The sequence below is a fragment of the Odocoileus virginianus genome, chromosome 17 (genome assembly GCF_023699985.2).
Source record: "Odocoileus virginianus isolate 20LAN1187 ecotype Illinois chromosome 17, Ovbor_1.2, whole genome shotgun sequence".
Taxonomy (NCBI): Eukaryota; Metazoa; Chordata; class Mammalia; order Artiodactyla; family Cervidae; genus Odocoileus; species Odocoileus virginianus.
Window position 1 is genome coordinate 31828378 of NC_069690.1, and position 22872 is coordinate 31851249.

Genomic DNA, 22872 nt, shown 5'->3' on the forward strand with positions numbered 1-22872 from the left:
CAAACCAGTACTCACGGTGACCTCTGGGCAGACCTAGTACCTCCCTGGCAGCCTCAGACCCTTCCTAGAAGGGAGGGCGGGAGGAGTGGATGCAGCAGGGCCCTGTGCTGAGGGTCTGTCTGCATTTCCTATTCTGGATTCTGAAACCTTCATCTTAAAACACCTGCTGTTGTTAAGACGCCCCCCCCTTACCTGTGGGTGTCTTTCTCCGAGTATTTCCTCAGAAATCTGCAGAGCTTTTTCATACATCCTCTGTGCCTGAGATGGCTGCTGGGAGAAGAGCAGGTAGCGCGCGTAGGTGTCCAGACACATGCCCAGAAGGAGCCGTGTGTTGGCCTTGTCGTCCGCTGAGAAGGAAACGCGAGCAGTTCTGGGTGCAATGAGCACAACCAGAAGTGGGGGCAGAGACGGGGCCAAGCGCCCTGAACACTGTCACTAAACAAGTCCTCTTGACCTATACTTTAACACAAGGTGATTAACATCTACACTGGTTCTTGGACCAGTGTGTGTTGGGAAGGGGGGTTCGCCAAACCAACAACTAGGTGTATACAAGAATTCAACTCCTCTGACACCACCTACCCAGAGAGTCCCCAGGTAACCCCCCACCCCACTCCAGACACGAGTCCAGGGTGTCACCTGGAGATCAGAGGTTCCTAGGACCCCTACCCTCAGGTTCAATCAGTTTGCTCGGGTGGCTCACAGATCACCTGTTTCTATAAGGGTTCAACTCAGGAACAGGTGAGGTGTGGGGGAGGGGCGTCCCGCCCTCTCCAGGCGCCACTGTCCCTGTGCCCTCCAGAAGAGCCCCAAGCCCCACCCTCTGGGGAGTTGATGGTGGCGTCTTTATTAAAGCACTCAGAACTGAGTCACCTTTCACCCCAGTCAGGGGTGAGACTGAAGGCTCCATCCCTCCAACCACGTGGTTGGCTCCACGGGCAACAAGCCCCTGTGCTTTAACAATAAGCTAAATCACTAAAACCACTTAAATTACTAAATCACTCCACTCTTAGGAAATCTGAAGCATCTGGGGAGTTCTGAGGCAGGAACTATGATGAACAAAGACCAATGCATGAGACATTTTCATCATCTGAAATAGATGATGAAATAGATATTTCATCAACCAAATAGATATTTCTTATAAGTCACAATTACTGTAACATAAGTAATGAACCTTTCCAAACCTTTTAAGACAAAGTCCACAAATAGATTAAAACAGTATTATTTTTAGTTTGAAACTAATATTACCTAGCATGAACCAGGTGAAGATAAACTAGAATGACAACAAAAAGCCTAGGGCCAATACAATTTTCTGGTATGAAAACAGCACTACAGAAAAGAACCAGAGAACATTCAGAATCCTGGGATGGAGAGTCACAACCCAATTTAAAAAACAGCTAATCTATTTTTTGAAGAACAGTAATAAAGGCTGCAGTGTATGGCAGCTTCCAACGTACCATGTCTGAAAAAGAAGAGCCAGACAGCAGGGCTGGCGACCAGCAGCTAACAGCAGTCAGCCAAGTAAAAGGCCTTGGAGCCACGACACAAACAGCACGTGAGTGGCGGCGAGCCGCGGAAAGGACGCACTGCAGACAGCTCAGCGGAGGGGGACGTTCACACGAAGGACTCAGAGGCTCCCTCGGATAACCTCATGGAGCACGATCACTGGACGCCCACGTGAAGGGGTTCAGACGGGTCTGTTTACCAACAAAGGGACTGCCACACTGAATACAACTCCTTCCCTATCTTCCAAGTTTAAATGGTGCATAGACTTTAAAGATGACAATGTTGCCAAATAAGTGTATGATCAGTTACTGAGGGGATAGTTTAAATAAAACAATGCAAATAAAGTATCTATAAAAATAATCTCAGACAGTAAAAGTGAAAATAAAACTTCTAGTAAAAATCCAAAGTTCTTAATCTAACCTAGTTATATATAAAAGGTAAATGATAATCATTTTAAAACCAAATTAGGAATAGTTTTAAATAGATCACCTTACAAATTTTAAATTATTATTAAACAAAAAGCACATATAAATTTATGGATAGGGACTTCCCTGCTGGCCCAGTGGTTAAGACTCTGAGCTCCTAATGTAGGGAGCCCAGGTTCAATCCCTGGTCAGGGAACTAAATCCCACATGCTGCAACTAAGACCTGGTGCAGCCAAATAAATTTTTAAAAAATTTATGAATAAATATAACCAATATAAAAAAGTAAAACAAAATGGCACCAAATAAATATCATTTAAGATACTATTTTTCTGTATTAAAAGGAAATGCTGAAACAATAAAAATCTTACTAGAAGCACTCTTTAAATGCTGAGCAAAAAGCTTGTAAAATCAGCAATTTAAGATCCACACTATTGGGAGGTAACAGCGTGGATAAAGGCCCAGGCAGAGAAGCTCTGTGCCCTCCCCAGGTACTAACACAGGCCCAAGGAGACTGGAAGATTCACAACACCTACAGACACTTAAAATCTGCATTCCTGGAGAACAAGGCAAAGATGTTTACCATATACCAAAACTATCACAAAATAATGCGTACATTATTCCAATTCTGAAAACTGTTTAAAAAAATGACTGCTGACTCATTATTGGAACGTGTGCTAATTCTCTTTAAATACTTCTACATTAAAAAAAGTATACTCTTTGTATACTTTAAAATTAGAATATATGTTCAATACTATAACTCAAAAGTACAAGAATAAAATGACAAGTAATTCTAGTGGAAAATTATTACCCCTGATACCAGTAATGGTAATTAAACTAGAATAGCAGAAAAGATAGTAAAGCTTTTTAGAAGGAATTAACTGGTGAGGTAAATTTTAGCTGTTAATATTTCATTATTAAGAAAATACATTTTAAATTCACAGTACATTCTAATCATAGTAACATAGAAAGGTTTTTAAACATACATCTCTAAATATAGGACCAAAGGAGAAATAAAGACTGCATAGCGAGACCACCAGCACTCAGTAAGGTACCAGAGTTCCTTTTTCTAATAATTAAAACATGCTTCTTTGAAATACCAATATAAACACACCACTAGAAGTCACACACCAAAGAAACCTACTGACAGCTGAGAAACCACTGCCCCCAAAGGGCTATTTAAATCTGAGGGGAGGAAAGTGTATTTATCTCTTCAGACTTTAATTATAAATAATACTTGATCACAAATCACTCCTAGGAGAAAAATATGAGGTAAGCTAAAATCAGTCTATGAAAAAGATTTACCACAGAAATCTTTATAGTCAAAATACAAGCAAACTGAATTTTCAAGTGCACTAAGGATAAATACGCCAAGCAGCTTTTATTCCAGGAATGCTTAGAATGACTCAGTATACTTAATGTATCTGTGTACCAAATCAGGCTTGCATAAATGCAGATTCTCCATCAGTGAGAAGAAGAGCATCTCTGATTTGGGAGAACTCGAGCACGGGCACCCAGCTAGCTCCACCACCCTCAGCAATAATAATCTGGGAGAAGCTACAGGATCTTTGAAGCTAAAGGCATTTGCTGCTCATGCTCCAGGAACGTCCTCGACCTTCTGCCAGGCTGCATCTCATCACCTGACTGACTAATTACCTTGGCACTTCCCGAGACCACTAATGGTACCAGTGGAAGGAGTTTTGGTTCCAGTAACGTGACAGATAACCTGAAAACCCTCCTGCTTCAAATATTAGATAAATCATAATACACATATTTTTACCTGCACAACTGAGCTCCTGATAAGGAAATCCTGAGGGCCAGCAGTTACGAAGGAGCTAAAAACCACAGGGGACAGCATGGAGCAGGGCCCAGTTCTGGCTGGTTGTGTGGTGGCTTGAGTGTCTCTGAATCCAGAACTGGGTTCTTATCTCACACAGGACACAGAAGTAGATCTGAACTCCCTATAAAGCCAGGATGACCCCAGAGGCTACAGGGGGACAGGGACCACATGGAAACCCATCACTGACACCCCCACCCTACCCCACCATGCTCGACTTGATGTCTAAATCTGAGCCATCCCTTCGAGGCTCGGACCTGAGAGCCTGGAAAAACAAAGCTAGCCTGGAGACTCATTTCTAAAAGCTGCTGAGGAGTCTGTAACTCCGAGTATGTAAGCATGCAGACACAGCTCAGGTGGGAATCAGAGAAAACCTCCCCTGAAGATAACTGAGTGACCCTGGCTGGAACTCGTCCTCAGAGGTCAGGGGCTCCACCTATGAGCCCTGCGCCGGCCCCTCTAGTCCTCATCCCTCAGTTTACACCCCCACTCTTTAGCCATCCTCAGATATGCAACCACTTCAGTGGATGTTTGCTATGTTTTTCCTCCACTAGAAACGGAGGCAGCACCGACTAGGTGTTACTTACAGCTGTATCTAATAATGTGCATCCCAGTGTTTCCTGACTGGTTGAATGAACGAAAGAGAAACAAGAAAGTATGAATTAAACACGGGAGGTATGATGACACCAAACATTAATTTTACCTACGGAAGTCACAGCAGCAGGACGTGAATCTCTGGAAGCTCTACACAGAGGTATCATTACACACCAGTGAGAAAGGGACTCACTACTAAAACGGTCCTGAATTAAAACCCAGTCTGGGGGAGGAAAAGATAACCTCACACCACAGTAAAAACAAATTCCAGGTAACTGAAGACTCAGTGGAAAAGAACCAAGTACTTATTTCCTTGTGGATTATTAGCATGTAATTGGTTTCCTCTGGATTGTTGTTGATTCCTGGTTGCATGGAGTATCAAAGAATTATTGTGAAGCTCCATTAGGAAAAAATAAAAATGGCAAAATTTACCTCTGAGGTCTGCACACACAACCCCATCATGACACACAGGTTTTAACATCCTAATACTGGTATTCTCTTAATTTTTTAGTCATTTTGCAGGTATCTGGACACCAAACCACTGTTACAAGCGATGTGTGGAGATCATGGTTTCCAAACAGTGTCACTTTTGGCTATTGATATTTTGACAGATAATTTCTGTGAATTAGAGTGTTTAACTTCGATTTAGTTAGATGCCTATTAGATGTCCACCTCCCCTCCGACCCCAGCTGTAACAACCAAACTATCTCCAGATGGTGCCAGGTGGAAGCCAAGTCTTTAGAAGAGACTATCTTTCTGACCTTAGAAAGTGAAGGATTTTATTAAACAAGACTCAGAAAGCACAAACCGTAAAGGAAAATACCAAAAGATTCTGCAATCTGTCAAATACCCTAAAGGGAAAAGACAAGACTACAAAGAAAGAATAACCAACAAAGTAGATGCTCCAAAAAAAAAAAAAAGGATGCTTAAATACATTAAGAACTATTTACAAATCATTAAGAAAAACACCCTTCAAAAAATAAGGGAAAAAATTTTAAATGCAATTAGAATGCCAACACATTGCCGATGAAAATATAAAGTAGTAAAAGCACACTGATAAGCATTTGGTAATGTCTAGTGTGTGCAGTGGAGAAGGCAATGGCACCCCACTCCAGTGCTCTTGCCTGGAAAATCCCATGGACGGAGGAGCCTGGTAGGCTGCAGTCCATGGGGTCGCGAAGAGTGGGACAAGACTGAGCGACTTCACTTTCACTTCTCACTTTCATGCATTGGAGAAGGAAATGGCAACCCACTCCAGTGTTCTTGCCTGGAGAATCCCAGGGACGGCGGAGCCTGGTGGGTTGCCGTCTATGGGGTCGCACAGTCGGACACGACTGAAGCGACTTAGCAGCCAGCAGCAGTGTGTGCACGCTAGCAGTCCCACTCCTCCATACGTCCCTGGGGAACAGCCTGGCATGTGCAGACACACAGGTCCCAGCATTACTCCCACAGAGAGACGGGCAGGACCTCCATGTCCACTAACAAGCGAAGTGAGTACATGCCCACAGCAGAGTATCAGGGCCTCCACTAGCCTGCATCTCTCCTCTGGAGAATGGAAAAAAGCCAAACCCCACCCCCACTCCCCCGCCCCGGGACTAATCACAGGAAGTCACCTCTTCTGAACAGACATGCAGGGTGACAAGCAAATAGGGCCTTTGTGCATAAAATAATATATTTTAAGGATCAACGTGGATAAAGCTCAGCAATATGATGAGTGAAGAAATAAACTGCAGAAACAATTTACAGTAAGACATTGTTCATATAAAGTTTAAAAACATTTTAGTCCCATAGTTTACTGATGTATACAAGTATAATAAACAGGCAGAAGAATCAAACACCAAAACCAAATTTACATCAAGTTACATCGAGTTTAAACCAAGGGGTTTAAACTCCCCCCAGTCCCCTAAACCATCATCTGAAGCACATATGGTAAAATATTGGGTTGACTTAAAAGTTTGTTCAGGTTTTTCTGTAAGATGGTATGAAAAACCCAAACGAACTTTTTGGTCAACCCAATACTTAATACCTGCCAAAGCTAAGAGGAAAGCATACAGGTATCTATGAAAAAGTTTCCACTATTTTTGCTTAAAATCTTTAAGAAGAAGAAGAAAAGTAAAATACTGACTTTTCTGGGTAAGTCAGTAATACAGAATACATAATGGAAATATTTCCAAAACACAGACAAGAAAACAGAGCAGACAATATATTTATACTATAGAACAAAGAAAAAAGGAAGGCCAGGACTTCCCTGGTGGTCCAGCAGATAGGAATCCACCTGCTGATGCAGGAGACCCGAGTTCCATCCCTGGTCTGGGAATTAAGGTCCCACATGCCTCGGGGCAACTTAGAGCCCATGTGCAAGAGAAGCCTGAGCACCGCAGCTAGTGAGTAGCCGCTGCCCACAGCTGCCAGACAGAGCCTCCAGGCAGCAATGAGACCCAGCACGGCCCAAAAAACCCGAAAAAGTTCACCAAAGACCAGGCAGAATTCAGAGACCAACCCCTAACCTTATGCTAAAGAGCTTCCAATGCCTACAAAGTAACCAGGCAGGAGAAAACGGGTTATTTACAAAAGGAGGTGAATAAATTGGCTTCTGCATTCTCTGAAGAAAAATCCCAGGAGATGCAAAATTCCAGATAGCAGAGAACAACTAGGGAAAAGTAGCAGAATTTTATTACACTGTAGTCATCTCATCTTACACAGGAAACAATATAAAAAATTTTTTTCTGAGTCAAATACATCTTGAAGAAATTTTTAGGTTGCTCTTAACAGAACTAAGAACCGTATTATGTGCCTTCCTTCCAAAATATAAAAGGAGGTTTAGTGACGAAAACAATCCTTTAAGAGGGACTTGAAAACACAAGAAATAACAAAAATGGAAAGCTTTTAATGCAAAAATTTAGACCAAATATCACTTTCAATTCTAGATTTAAGTAGGTTTTATTATCACAAGGTAACAATACTCAGATTAGGTTAAAAAAAAAAAAGATCAAAACACAGCTTTCTACAAAAGACACTGAGGGAAACCCTGGTGATCTGGTGGTTAAGAACTGGGCTGCCAATTCAGGGAACACGGGTTCAATCCATAGTCCAGAAAGATCCTACACGCCACAGGCAACCAAGTCCATGGGTCACAACCACTGAGCCCTAGCACCTAGAGCCAGTGCTCCACAAGAAAAGCCACCACAATGAGAAGGCCACGCCTCGCAACTAGAGAAATGCCCCCAAAGCAAGGAAGACCCAGCACAGCCAAAAAAAACCCCCAAACACACCGAAAACAAAACGACTCAAATTTCAAGAGTAAGATACAGTCAACAATGTAAAACTAAAATTTGTGACAAATACCTTAAGTAGGACAAAAAAGAATGGCTTTTCTGATGATTCATAATAATTATGAATTATGAATCTTATAATTGATAATAATTATGAATTCATAATCATAAAAGAGGATAATTCATAATGAAGCTGTGTGTGTGTGTATATATAATCTGGGACTATAAACAGCATAGATCTATAAAGAAAAAAAATCACAAAAACAAATATTGTCTACAACTACACAATGTCAGCAAGGGTACAGAAGCCTGAACAACACCATAAACTAACTAAACCCGACACACATCTACCGAGTACACCTCCTCTCAAATGCACATGAAACACTCCCAGATAAATCATGTTGCTTAGCTGCTCAGTCATGTCGGACTCTTTGCAACCCCATGAACTTTTCCGTCCACGGGATTCTCCAGGCAAGAATACTGGAGTGGATTGCCATTCCCTTCTCCAAGGGATCTTCCCAACCCAGGAATCAACAAACTCTTGTCTTCCATGTCTCCTGCATTAGCAGAATTCTTTACTACTGAACCACCAGGGAAGCCTGGATAAACCACGTACCAGGCCATGAAACAAATCTCAATAAAATGTAAAAGGACTGAAATCATACAAAGCATGTTTTCAGATTACAATGGAACAAACCTAAAAATCAACAGAAGTAAATTTTGGAAATTCACAAATACATGGAGATTAGTCAACACCCTCCAAGATATCCAAAAAATCTAAGAAGAAATCACAAGAAAAGTTAGAAAATATTTTGAGATACATGAAAATAAAAACACAACACACCAAAATTCATGGGATGCAGCTAACACAATAGAGGAACATTTTTAGTTGTAAATGGCTACATTAAAAAAGAAAGGTCTTAAAAAAATAAAGAAAAAAGAAAGGTCTAGGGAAGCAGACTCAAGGGGGTGTGTGTGTGTGTGTGTGTGTGTGTGTGTGTGTGTGTGTGTGTGTGTGTGTGTGTGTGTGTGTGTGTGTGTGTATATATATGATTGATTAGCGTTGATGTACAGCAGAAACCATCTTATAAAGCAATCATCCTGCAATTAAAAAAAAAATCTTAAATCAACAACCTAATCCTCTACCTAAGAAACTAGAAAAAGAGCAAAATAAACCCATGGCAAGCAGAAGAGTTGTAAAAGGTTAGAGTGTAAACAAATGAGGTAGAAAACAAACAAAAAAAGTTATAGAGAAAATGAAACCAAAAGTTGGCCCTTTGACAAGGTCAACAAAACTGACAAAAACTAAAAAGAAAAACATATAAAATAGTCAGGAAGGTCCTTCGTAACTCAGGGGGGTAAACATAACACAGAACTCTGATAGTCCCGGATGAGCCCCAGCCATAATGCTTGAGCATCTCACCCCCATCAACAACTCCACGAAGAAGGCTTTCCTGCCATTTCTATGGACGAGGTCCCACTGCTGTTCTAAGTGGAGAAGTCAGAATTCCAACCTGGCTCAATTCGAAGCATTCATGAAACCAAATATGCCACCAGAAATACTCCAACTTTCCAGAAATGTTTTACTTAAAATATGAAAATCTGGGGAAGGAATATGATCTTGAATACATAACAGAATATTGTTAAGCTATGCTTTATAAATATAATCCCTAAGAAAATTTCTTCCACGAAAATACAGAAAAAAAAAATCATAAAATTCTTTCATCCATGCATTCACTTACTCAACAGATATTTATTTAAGCTATGTTATTGATACTGTCCCAGATACTGAAAGCAACTCAAGAAAACATAACAACCTTAAATGTGTAAGGAACCAAAGAAGGAAGAAAAAGGGTGCCAGAGAATAACTAAAGGAGATCTGACCCAGATGGTTTCACAGATCCTACAACTTTCAAGGACTAGGTCACTCCGTGTAATGCCTCACACCTATTCCAGGAAACACAAAGAACATGTCAACTCACTTTATCACATTAATGCAATCCTGTGACGACAAGCTCGAGAAATCAACTACGGATCTCACATGAGAAAATAAATGCAAATGTCTAAATAAAATATCAGCATTAAATATTATCTAGCAGTACACTGAACAATTTACTAGCAAGCCTGATACAGTATTTCTACTCATGCAGTTTGACACCAAATTAGATTTAAGACAAAGTTGTCCAGCACCGCTGTTACTTAACACTGAGACTATGGCCAATGAACTAAATTTAACAAGGCGGGGAGTAAGGACACAGAAGCAGAACTATGACTTCCCAAATAGTTAATTCTGTATCTGGAAATAGTGTGAATATCCACTGAAACCAAACAGTTTAGTAAGCTGTCCACCGAGAATCAGATGTGACAGAACAGCACCACACCTGTGAAGAGAGCAGCCCGCGGCCCTGAGTGTGAGGACGTGTCCAGAGGGAATTCTGCCAGCAGAGAGGCCATTTGTTCGTGTCAGGGGCCACTCTCTCACGTGATTCAAGAGGGATTCTGAACACTGTCAGGAATGGATCTCGACCAGGTTTAGCCAATCATGGTAATTCCCTCTGGTTTGCCAAGTACTGGGTTAGAAATGCCACATGACCCACGCCAGTCAAAAGGAGTAAAGGTAAATCCCCAGGGGTGGGGGAAGATTCCAGCAGAGACAACCTGGCCTCTAAGAGAAACATCCGAGGAGTCTCCCTTTTCCTCTGGACACTGCTGTTTCTGGGCGACATTCCTGGGAACTGACAGTCACTTTTCATCCACAAGGGAAGCGCAAGGAGAAAGCCAGCATACTGAGAATGTCAGCGAGGGGCGGTGGGAAGAGCCCCCTTGGCTGAACTGCCAGACACATTACAGTGTCCTATTTAGCTCAATGTAGTTGAATTTCTTTTGCTGTTTGCAGTCAAATGCTAACTTATTCAGATGGCAATCTCCCCAAACCAGTATCTTAAAATTCAGTCTCAAAGCACTTTGGGAACCTGACAAAATGATGTAAAATTCACATGAAAATTAAGGGAAAAACCAAATGGGAGGACTTCCCCGGTGGTTCAGTGGTTGAGAGTCCATCAAGTGGTAAAGAGTCCATCTGCCAATGTGGGTAATGTGGGCTCAATCCCTGGTCCGGGAGGCTCCCACATGCTGCAGAGCAACTAAGCTCATTCGCCACAACTATTAAGCCTGTGCTCCAGAGCCCAGGAGCTGCAACTATTGGGCCCACGTGCCTAGAGCCAAGCTCCCCAACAAGAGAAGCCACTGCAATGAGAAGCCTGTGTACTGCAACGAAGAGTAGCTAGCACCCACTTGCCCAAACTAGAGAAAAGCCTGCGCAGCAACAAAGAACCAGCACAGTTGAAAACAAATGAAATTATTTTTAAAAGGAAAACACTGAACACTTTTGAGTACCTAGTACACATTAGTACACACTGCCCTAAGTGCTTTACGTGCATTAACTTGTTCAGTTCTTTTAACAGTCCCAAGAGAAAGTATTACTCTTAATCCCATTCTGAGGATTAAAAATAGAAATTTGACCAAAGTCACAAAGCAAATACATTAACAGAATCAGAAAATGTAAATTAATACAGTCCTTTCTAAAGCAATCGTGCAGTATTCACCAACAACCTTGAGATGTGCTGACTGACCTGCAATGTCAGTGCAAAATTCACCCCGAGGAGCCAACTCTGAACACTGCCTTAAGTTCAGTAGTGGAAGGCTGGGCCACCCCGCCTGGACTGGATCCACATGGTTACTCCACTCCCTCCACTCACACAGGAGAGCCCCAGAAGAGACCGAGAGGAAAGGGATCTGGAGTAAAGCAAGCAGCCCATTTAGAAAAATTTGCCATATTCATAAAAAACAGGTGACAGAGGTGGGAGGGAGGTTGGGGGGGGGGGGGGCGACAACACATGTGTACACCTGTGGCTGATTCATGTTGATGGACGGCAGAAACCAGCACAATATAGTAATTATTTTCCAATAAAAAATCAAGAACAAAACCACATAGCAAATCCAGTCACATACTGGCTTCAGAGGAAAACAAAGGTTGTACACAGAAGAAACTATAATTTATAGCCCTGTTACTTGGCTCAGCAGTTAATGCGATTATATTGTATTCATAGTGTGCACACCTCACATCTGTGATAAACCTTCACTTCCAAGCCACGAGATTCTAAAACTAAATTAAGAAATAATAACTTTGTTATTTAGGAATAACAGTTGAAAATGACTAGGAACAAGTGGGGCAAAGAAAATGTTGTTTTTTTATTTTGAAATTGCTGTTTTTAAATTAACTTGTAATATTCTTTGACTTTTTATATTATTCAGGTAATATTAGAAAGTAATTTTTAAAAGAAAAATATTCAGAAAAGCAAAAATATAAATCCCCCATAAAGCCTACCAGCCAGAGATAAATAGATTTTGGTATCATTTCAGCCTGTGTTCTATACTTACATTTAATCTCTGTATTATAAAAAATTAGACTGCTCCTAACTATATTGTTTTCACTTAATTTGTTAGGGCATTTCCTCAGTAATTAGAAAACAAGTTTTGATAGCTATGTCAATTGAAAGCACACGAATTTGATAATGGATTTGCTTTAAAACTGAGGGGCTGTATTTCCTGAGAAAAAGATAAACCACATTTACAAGAGAAATAAATTTGCTCTGACAAGACTCCTTCCAACTAGAAAAAAGGTGCTTTTCCCACATACTACATTTTTTTAAAAAAATCAGGTTACAAAGTATAATAGTATATGTACAGTGTGATCCCTAACTTGCTTGCTAAAATGTAAACAGCAGTGGGCAAAACCTAGAAAGACATACACAAAAAAATAAATAAGAATTCTTGGTATGATTATAAGGGATCTTTATTTTTTTTTTATTTTCTTCTTAATGCTGTTTGAAATTTTATTCTGTAATTGTTGGGGGAAGCACACTGACTGAAACCGCCCACCCTGGCCAGGCCCTTTAGTAACCTTTCGCATGAGTTGTTTTATGACAGGAGAGCCTGGTAAAGCATACAAAACGAACAAGCCACCACCAACCGGAAGAGTCCGGGAAAGGTCAAAAGGAGACACCTCGTGCCCGTCCACTTCCCAGAATCCCTCTCGCTAGCATCCATCTTGGCTGAGCGATGCGTGCGCCACCAGGAAAGACTCTGAATTAAAACGATTGGCCAAAAATAACCCGGAAACTAATCCCATCACCATAAAACCCGAGACTGCGAGCCACGTGACAGAGCAGCTCTCCTGGGCTCCCTTACCCTCCTGCTCTCCACCCCGGTGCCCTTCCCCAATAAAATCTTGCTTTGTCAGCACATGTGTCTACTCAGACAATTCATTTCCGAGTGTTAGACAAGAGCCCATTTTCGGGCCCTGGAAGGGGTCCCCCTTCCTGCAACAAAATGAAAATACCTCCTTTCGTATCAATAAACAATAACTGTCATAGCCACGAGCGATTTCTAGCCTCTGAATATGAATGAAGGCTCCCAAAACCACATTTGCTGCCACCTCCCCAGGGTGACTGTTGAGGGGAGGGGTGATGCAAGGAAACAGGATTGGCCCCAGGCAGCTGATGTGCATATAAAAGGAAGGAATTCAGTGAGCCCAGAGGTTTGCATCTTTCCATGCTAAATTTTGCATGTTCAATTCTGTGGGGATGAGAAGACACCTGGAAATACCCACCCAGGGTCTAGATACTGGGTGGAGCTTGGTTGGAAGATCCTGAGAGAATTCCCACCCAGCAGAAACGCACAGGTGGGGGCAGGCTCAGTTTTTACCAAGAAATACCCAGGGCTTGGGTGAAAGACACCAAGGTGGCTCAATTGTAGAAAGACATAAGGAATGGAGCTCAGACTTGCAAGTACCTAGTTAACTGGATAAATTAAATCCCATCCTAAATACTGCAAAGTGAAAGTCACTCAGTTATGTCCAACTCTTTGTGACCCCATAGACTATACAGTCCATGGAATTCTCCAGGCCAGGATACTGGAGTGGATAGCTTTTCCCTTCTCCAGGGGATCTTCCCAACCCAGGGATCAAACCCAGGTCTTTCACATTGCAGGCGGCTTCTTCACCAGCTGAGCCACTGAGGGGACTCTAATACGTACGCTGTTAAAAATTAAAAGCTGGCTTCAAAGAGGAGGAAATAGGGAATCTACCTGAAAAAGAATTTAGAATAATGATAATAAAAATGATCCAAAATCTTGAAAACAAAATGGAGTTACAAATAAACAGCCTGGAGACAAAGATTGAGAAGATGCAAGAAATGTTTAACAAGGACCTAGAAGAAATAAAAAAAAGTCAATTAAAAATTAATAATGAAATAAATGAGATCAAAAACACTCTGGAGGGAACCATGAGTAGAATAACAGAGACAGAAGATAGGATAAGTGAGTTAGAAGATAAAATGGTGGAAATAAATGAAGCAGAGAGGAAAGAAGAATCAAAAGAAATGAGGACAACCTCAGGGACCTCTGGGACAATGTGAAACGCCCCAACATTCGAATCATAGGAGTCCCAGAAGAAGAAGACAAAAAGAAAGGCCATGAGAAGTTACTCAAGGAGATAATAGCTGAAAACTTCCCTAAAATGGGGAAGGAAATAGCCACCCAAGTCCAAGAAACCCAGAGAGTCCCAAACAGGATAAACTCAAGGCGAAACACCCCAAGACACATATTAATCAAATTAACAAAGATCAAACACAAAGAACAAATATTAAAAGCAGCAAGGGAGAAACAACAAATAACACACAAAGGGATTCCCATAAGGATAACAGCTGATCTATCAATAGAAACCCTTCAGGCCAGAAGGGAATGGCAGGACATACTTAAAGTAATGAAAGAGAATAACCTACAACCTAGATTACTCTACCCAGCAAGGATCTCATTCAGATATGAAGGAGAACTCAAAAGCTTTACAGACAAGCAAAAGCTGAGAGAATTCAGCACCACCAAACCAGCTCTTCAACAAATACTAAAGGATCTTCTCTAGACAGGAAACACAGAAAGGTGGTATAAACGTGAACCCCAAACAACAAAATAAATGGCAACGGGACCATACCTATCAATAATTATCTTAAATGTAAATGGGTTGAATGCCCCAACCAAAAGACAAAGGCTGGCTGAATGGATACAAAAGCAAGACCCCTATATATGCTGTCTACAAGAGACCCACCTCAAAACAAGGGACACATACAGATGAAAAGTGAAGGGCTGGAAAAAACATTCCACGCAAACGGAGACCAAAAGAAAGCAGGAGTCGCAATCACAATACTCATATCAGATAAAATAGACTTTCAAATAAAGGCTGTGAAAAGAGACAAAGATGGACACTACATAATGATCAAAGGATCAATCCAAGAAGAAGATATAACAATTATAAATATATATGCACCCAACATAGGAGCACTGCAATATGTAAGGCAAACGCTAACGAGTATGAAAGAGGAAATTAACAGTAACACAATAATAGTAGGAGACTTTAATACCCCACTCACAACTATGGATAGATCAACTAAACAGAAAATGAACAAGGAAACACAAACTTTAAAGGACACAATGGACCAGCTAGACCTAACTGACATCTATAGGACATTTCACCCCAAAACAATGAACTTCACCTTTTTCTCAAGTGCACACGGAACCTTCTCCAGAATAGATCACATCCTGGGCCATAAATCTAGTCTTGGTAAATTCAAAAAAATTGAAATCATTCCAGTCATCTTTTCTGACCACAGTGCAGTAAGATTAGATCTTAATTACAGGAAAAAAATTATTAAAAATTCAAACATATGGAGGCTAAACAACACGCTTCTGAATAACCAACAAATCTTAGAAGAAATCAAAAAAGAAATCAAAATATACATAGAAATGAATGAAAATGAAAACATAACCACCCAAAACCCATGGGACACTGTAAAAGCAGTGCTAAGGGGAAGATTCATAGCATTACAGGCCTACCTCAAGAAACAAGAAAAAAGTCAAATAAATAACAACTCTACACCTGAAGCAACTAGAAAAGGAAGAAATTAAGAACCCCAGGGTTAGCAGAAGGAAAGAAATCTTAAAAACTAGGGCAGAAATAAATGCAAAAGAAACTAAAGAGACCATAGCAAAAATCAACAAAGCTAAAAGCTGGTTTTTTGAAAAAAATAAACAAAATTGACAAACCATTAGCAAGACTCATTAAGAAACAAAGGGAGAAGAACCAAATTAACAAAATTAGAAACGAAAATGGAGAGATCACAACAGACAACACTGAAATACAAAGGATCATAAGAGACTACTACCAGCAGCTCTATGCCAATAAAATGGACAACGTGGAAGAAATGGACAAGTTCTTAGAGAAGTATAACTTTCCAAAACTGAACCAGGAAGAAATAGAAGATCTTAACAAACCCATCACAAGCAAGGAAATCAAAACTGTAATCAGAAATCTTCCAGCAAACAAAAGCCCAGGACCAGATGGCTTCACAGCTGAATTCTACTAAAAATTTAGAGAAGAGCTAACACCTATCTTACTCAAACTCTTCCAGAAAATTGCAGAAGAAGGTAAACTTCCAAACTCATTCTATGAGGCCACCATCACCCTAATTCCAAAGCCAGACAAAGATGCCACAAAAAAAGAAAACTACAGGCCAATATCACTGATGAACATAGATGCAAAAATCCTTAACAAAATTCTTGCAAACAGAATCCAACAACATATTAAAAAAATCATACACCATGACCAAGTGGGCTTTATCCCAGGAATGCAAGGATTCTTTAATATCTGCAAATCAATCAATGTAATATACCACATTAACAAATTGAAAGATAAAAACCATATGATTATCTCAATAGATGCTTTTAGAAAAAGCCTTTGACAAAATTCAACATCCATTTATGATTAAAACTCTCCAGAAAGCAGGAATAGAAGGAACATACCTCAACATAATAAAAGCTATATATGACAAACCCACAGCAAGCATCACCCTCAATGGTGAAAAATTGAAAGCATTTCCCCTGAAATCAGGAACAAGACAAGGGTGCCCACTCTCACCACTACTATTCAACATAGTTTTGGAAGTTTTGGCCACAGCAATCAGGGCAGAAAAAGAAGTAAAAGGAATCCAGATAGGAAAAGAAGAAGTGAAACTCTCTCTGTTTGCAGATGACATGATCCTCTACATAGAAAACGCTAAAGACTCTACCAGAAAATTACTAGAGCTAATCAATGAATACAGTAAAGTTGCAGGATATAAAATTAACACACAGAAATCTCTTGCATTCCTATACACTAACAATGAGAAAACAGAAAGAGAAATTAAGGAAACAATACCATTCACCATTGCAACAAAAAGAATAAAATACTTAGGAGTATATCTACCTAAAGAAACAAAAGACCTATACATAGAAAACTATAAAACACTGATAAAAGAAATCAAAGAGGACACAAACAGATGGAGAAATATACCGTGTTCATGGATTGGAAGAATCAATATTGTCAAAATGGCTATACTACCCAAAGCAATCTATAGATTCAATGCAATCCCTATCCAACTACCAACGGTATTTTTCACAGAACTAGAACAAATAATTTCACAATTTGTATGGAAATACAAAAAACCCAGAATAGCCAAAGTAACCTTGAGAAAGAAGAATGGAACTGGAGGAATCAATCTGCCTGACTTCAGACTCTACTACAAAGCCACAGTCATCAAGACAGTATGGTACTGGCACAAAGACAGAAATAAAGATCAGTGGAACAGAATAGAAAGCCCAGAGATAAATCCACGAACCTATGGTCACCTTATCTTCGACAAAGGAGGCAAGGATATACAATGGAAAAAAGACAACCTCTTTAACAAGTGGTGCTGGGAAAACTGGCCAACCACCTGTCAAAGAATGAAACTAGAACACTTTCTAACACCATACACAAAAATAAACTCAAAATGGATTAAAGATCTAAATGTAAGACCAGAAACTATAAAACTCCTAGACGAGAACATAGGCAAAACACTCTCCGACATAAATCACAGCAGGATCCTCTATGACCCACATCCCAGAATATTAGAAACAAAAGCAAAAATAAACAAATGGGACCTAATGAAACTTAAAAGCTTTTGCACAACAAAGGAAACTATAAGCAAGGTGAAAAGACAGCTCTCAGATTGGGAGAAAATAATAGCAAACGAAGCAACAGACAAAGGATTAATCTCAAAAATATACAAGCAACTCCTCCAGCTCAACTCCAGAAAAATAAATGACCCAATCAAAAAATGGGCCAAAGACCTCAACAGACATTTCTCCAAGGAAGACATACAGATGGCTAACAAACACATGAAAAGATGCTCAACATCACTCATTATCAGAGAAATGCAAATCAAAACCACAATGAGGTACCATTACACGCCAGTCAGGATGGCTGCTATCCAAAAGTCTACAAGCAATAAATGCTGGAGAGGGTGTGGAGAAAAGGGAACCCTTTTACACTGTTGGTGGGAATGCAAATTAGTACAGCCACTATGGAAAACAGTGTGGAGATTTCTTAAAAAGCTGGAAATAGAACTGCCATATGACCCAGCAATCCCACTTCTGGGCATACATACCGAGGAAACCAGATCTGAAAGAGACACGTGCACCCCAATGTTCATCGCAGCACTGTTTATAATAGCCAGGACATGGAAGCAACCTAGATGCCCATCAGCAGACGAATGGATGAGGAAGCTGTGGTACGTATACACCATGGAATATTACTCAGCCATTAAAAAGAATTCATTTGAATCAGTTCTAATGAAATGGATGAAACTGGAGCCCATTATACAGAGCGAAGTAAGCCAGAAAGATAAAGACCATTACAGTATACTAACACATATATATGGAATTTAGAAAGATGGTAACGATAACCCTATATGCAAAACAGAAGAAGAGACTCAGATGTATAGAACAGACTTGTGGACTCTGTGGGAGAAGGCGAGGATGGGATGTTTCAAGAGAACAGCATCGAAACATGTATATTATCTAGGGTGAAACAGATCACCAGCCCAGGTTGGATGCATGAGACAAGTGCTCGGGCCTGGTGCACTGGGAAGACCCAGAGGGATAGGGTGGAGAGGGAGGTGGGACCGGGATGGGGAATACATGTAAATCCATGGCTAATTCATTTCAATGTATGACAAAAACCACTGCAATGTTGTAAATTAGCCTCCAACTAATAAAAATAAATGGGAAAAAAAATAAATAAATAAAAATAAATAAATAAACTTTAAGCTGAGACCAGAAAAAATAAATAAATAAATAAAAGCTGGCTTCACACACACACAAATCACAATCTGGCGACCAACTTTGCAGGCCAACCATGCTTCCCTTATAGACAGACCACAGAGCATGTCGGTTGCTCAGTCATGTTGGAATCTTTGTGACCCCATGGACTATGGCCTGCTAGGCTCCTCTGTCCATGGGGATTCTCTAGACAAGAATACTGGAGTGGGTAGCCTATTCCTTCTCCAGGAGATCTTCCTGACCTAGGAATTGAACCAGGGTCTCCTGCATTGCGTGCTTCCCTGATAGCTTGGACGGTAAATAATCAGGCTGCAATGTGGAAGACATGGGGTCCTAAAGAGTTGGGACACAACTGAGCCACTTTCACTTTCATTCCTGCACTGCAGATGGATTCTTTACCAGCTGAGCTACCAGGGAAGCCCTACAAATGCTAATAAAAGCAATTAAGAATATCAACAAAAAAAACGGGGCTGGGGAGGTCTAGTTATTATTTCGAGGAGGCAAAAATTTTTCTTTTTAAAAGGAGTTACGTCAAATGAATAAAAAATTCTTTAGATGCTTACTTAAAATGAGATAAATAAAACATATATGCCTTTTACATTAAAGTAGGTAAAATAGACAGGTAACAAAAAAAAAAGCCTTCTAAACTCTCCCCTAAGACAAAAACTTGTTGGCTGGATACTGATGAAAACTTAAGGTAAAGGTATGGGAAGCTGGCACAATTTAGATAAATATCAGTTCAGTTCAGTCGCTCAGTCCTATCCAACTCTTTGTGACCCCAAGAACTGCAGCACACCAGGCTTCCCTGTCCATCACCAACTCCTGCAGCTTGGAGCTTGCTCAAACTGAAGTCCATCAAGTCGATAAAAATGTTATGTAAGCTGATATATTTAAATGGGTTTTATATAAGGTGGTTAAAGCTCTTATTTAATTATACTGTGGGATAACAAGGCATATCGATTGCCACTAAGGAAATATTAACTAAACATATTGAGGAAACTAATAGTTACCTGAGTAATACAAAATAAGTAAACTGGGAACTAACATGCAAGGGTTAATTTTTTTAAAGTGATTTTCCTTTGGTTTAATTTATAAACTCAGGTCTTTACCAAATGCCTTATAACACAGAACTTTATAAATTACATTTGAGCTTGATAAAAATCATGCCACTGATTTTAGTAACTGTAGGTGATAAAACCATCTTTTAAAAAACTAACCTACTGCCTTTTGTCTTAAAAGTATCTAAACCAGAATATGAAAACAGGCCTTAAGGAGCTGAGACCAAGCCCAATTAAGCAGGCACAACCTGGGAAATCAAGAAAAAAAAGTGGCAGTTTTAAATCTCAACTGCTGAGAATGTTCCCTCAGCAAAATCTTACAGATAGTATGCCTTAATCATGTAAACAAGCAACTTTAAGGTATTCCAACTGTTTGTTAACCAGTAAGCTTATACTGTACTACCTGGTAAAGCCATGAGATCGCTATAGTTTATGTCTGTATACACATCATAACATAAGATATCTCTGCTTCTAAAAGATATTATTAGAATAGGATTTATAAACAGCGCTACTTAATTTTAATAAAACGTGCCTACATTTAAAGAAAACTTACGATTTTCAGGTTCACATGAACTGGGAAATATTCAATATTAAGTTGATGTCTGACAATGTTTAAGTTTGTGGATCTAAATTGATAAAGACGTCATTAAGAATCATCATTAAGAAGAGGTGACAAAAACACATAGAAGAAACTGCACAGAAAAGGTCTTAATCACCAGGATAACCACAACGGTGTGATCACTCACCTAGTGTCAGACATCCTGGAATGCGAAGTCAAGTGGGCCTTAGGAAGCATCACTACAAACAAAGCTACTGGAGGTGATGGAATTTCAGCTGAGCTATTTCAAATCCTAAAAGATGATGATGCTATTAAAGTGCTACACTCAATATGCCAGCAAACTTGCAAAACTCAGCAGTGGCCACAGAACTGGAAAAGGTCAGCTTTTGTTCCAATCCCAGAAGAGGGCAATGCCAAAGAGTGTTCAAACCACCACACAACTGCAGTCATTTGACATGCTAGCATTCTTAGTAACACTAAAAATTCTCCAAGCTAGGCTTCAACAGTACATGAACCGAAAACTTCCAGTTGTACAAAGTGGATTTAGAAAAAGCAGAGGAACCAGAAATAAAACTGCCAGCATATGATGGATCATTAAAAAAGCAATGGAATTCCAGAAAAACATCTACTTCTGCTTCACTGACTACACTAAAGCCTTTGACTGTGTGGATCAAAACAAACGAAAATTCTTACAGAGATGGGAGGGATTACCTTACCTGCCTCTGAGAAATATGTATGCAGGTCGAGAAGCAGCAGTTGGAACCAGGCATGGAACAATGGGCTGGTTCCAAATTGGGAAAGAAGTACGTCAAGGCTGTATATTGTCACCTGCTTATTTAACTTCTATGCAGAGTACATCATGTGAAATGCCAGCTGATGAAGCACAAGCTGGAATCAACACTGCACGGAGAAATATCAATAACCTCAGATGTGCAGATGACACCCTAATGGCAGAAAGGGAAGAGAACTAAAGAACCTTTTGATGAAGGTGAAAGAGGACAGTGAAAAAGTTGGCTTAAAACTCAACATTCAAAAAGCAAAGATCATGGCATCTGGTCCCATCACTTCATGACAAATAGATGGGGAAAAAAACTAGAAACACTGACAGACTTTATCTTCTTGGGCTCCAAAATCAGAGATGGTGACTGCAGCCATGAAATTAAAAGACACTTGCTCCTTGGAAGAAAAGCTATGATGAACCTAGACAATGTATTAAAAAGCAAAGATGTCAACTATGCTGAAAAAGGTCCATAGTCAAAGTTATGGTTCTGCCAGTAGTCATGTATGGATGTGAGAGTTGGACCATAAAGGCCAAGTGTCGAAGAATTGATGCTTTTCAACTGTGGTGCTGGACAAGACTTTTGAGAGTCCCATGAACAGCAAGGAGATGAAACCATCACTCCTAGAAGAAATCAACCCTGAATATTCACTGGAAGGACTGATGCTGAAAATCCAATACTTTGGCCACCTGATGCAAAGAGCTGACTCACGGGAGGAAAAGGGGGCAACAGTGGATGAGATGGTTGGATGGCATCATTGCCTCAATGGACAGGAGTTTGAGCAAACTCCGGGTGACAGTAAAGGACAGGGAAGCCTGGCGTGCTGCAGTCCCTGGGGTCGCTGAGTTGGACACAACTGAGAGACTGGAGAACAAGAGAGTCATCTAATCTAAATGAAGTATAATATTTTATTGTATTTAGGTTTAATAAATAAGACCTTACTAATCTCTTGCAAGAAAATAACTAGACATGATGAAACATCAAGGTAAATGAGATAAAAACTTTGGGACAAAAGCTTTAAAATATTATTTTAGAAATGTCTACTTAATGTGATCTTTCCAGATGTTTGGTAACTTAAGATTCTAAAGCTGTGCCAATTTAAGCTACGAAATGAAAGTTTACCTAAAAGATACTAAGGTACCAAGTCATCAATTACTAGAAAAAAAAATCAAAAGTATTTGAAAATATTAATGAAAATGTTTGATATCACCTAAGATGTTCTGTATAAGAAAACAGGATTTCAGATGGTAAAGAATGTGCCTACAATGCGAGAGACCTGGGTTCTATCACTTAAGAGAAGGAAATGGCAACCCACTCCAGTATTCTTGCCTGGAGAATTCCACGGACAGAGGAGCCTGGTGGGCTATAGTCCATGGAGTTGCAAAGAGTCAGACACGACTGAGAAACAAACACACACATTAAGAAAACAAATGTTTTAAAAAAATTACCACTGATGTTTAAGCTCACCAATTTATAAAATGCCAACATAAAGAGAGAACCTAATTGTTTACTTCTTAGTTTCACTAAAATTAAGAGTTGAGGATTCTAATTTAAACATGAAATTAAAACTATGAGAAACAATACAGTAACTTTTCAAA

At 40.0% G+C, this 22872-nt stretch overlaps 1 protein-coding gene across 7 annotated transcripts in view; it reads right to left on the reverse strand.

Annotated features, from left to right (window-relative positions):
* The window catches only part of TTC19 (tetratricopeptide repeat domain 19), a 33776-nt gene that overhangs the window by 2129 nt on the left and 8775 nt on the right, over positions 1 to 22872 (reverse strand). For 5 of the 7 annotated variants that reach the window (XM_070479178.1, XM_070479176.1, XM_070479177.1 and 2 more), the window contains one exon: positions 193 to 347. In XM_070479178.1, coding sequence (XP_070335279.1) covers positions 193 to 347 — 155 coding nt within the window. Of the gene's footprint in view, positions 1 to 192; positions 371 to 22872 lie in introns of all 7 variants that reach the window. The other 2 variants (XM_070479180.1, XM_070479179.1) reach the window with 1 other exon arrangement.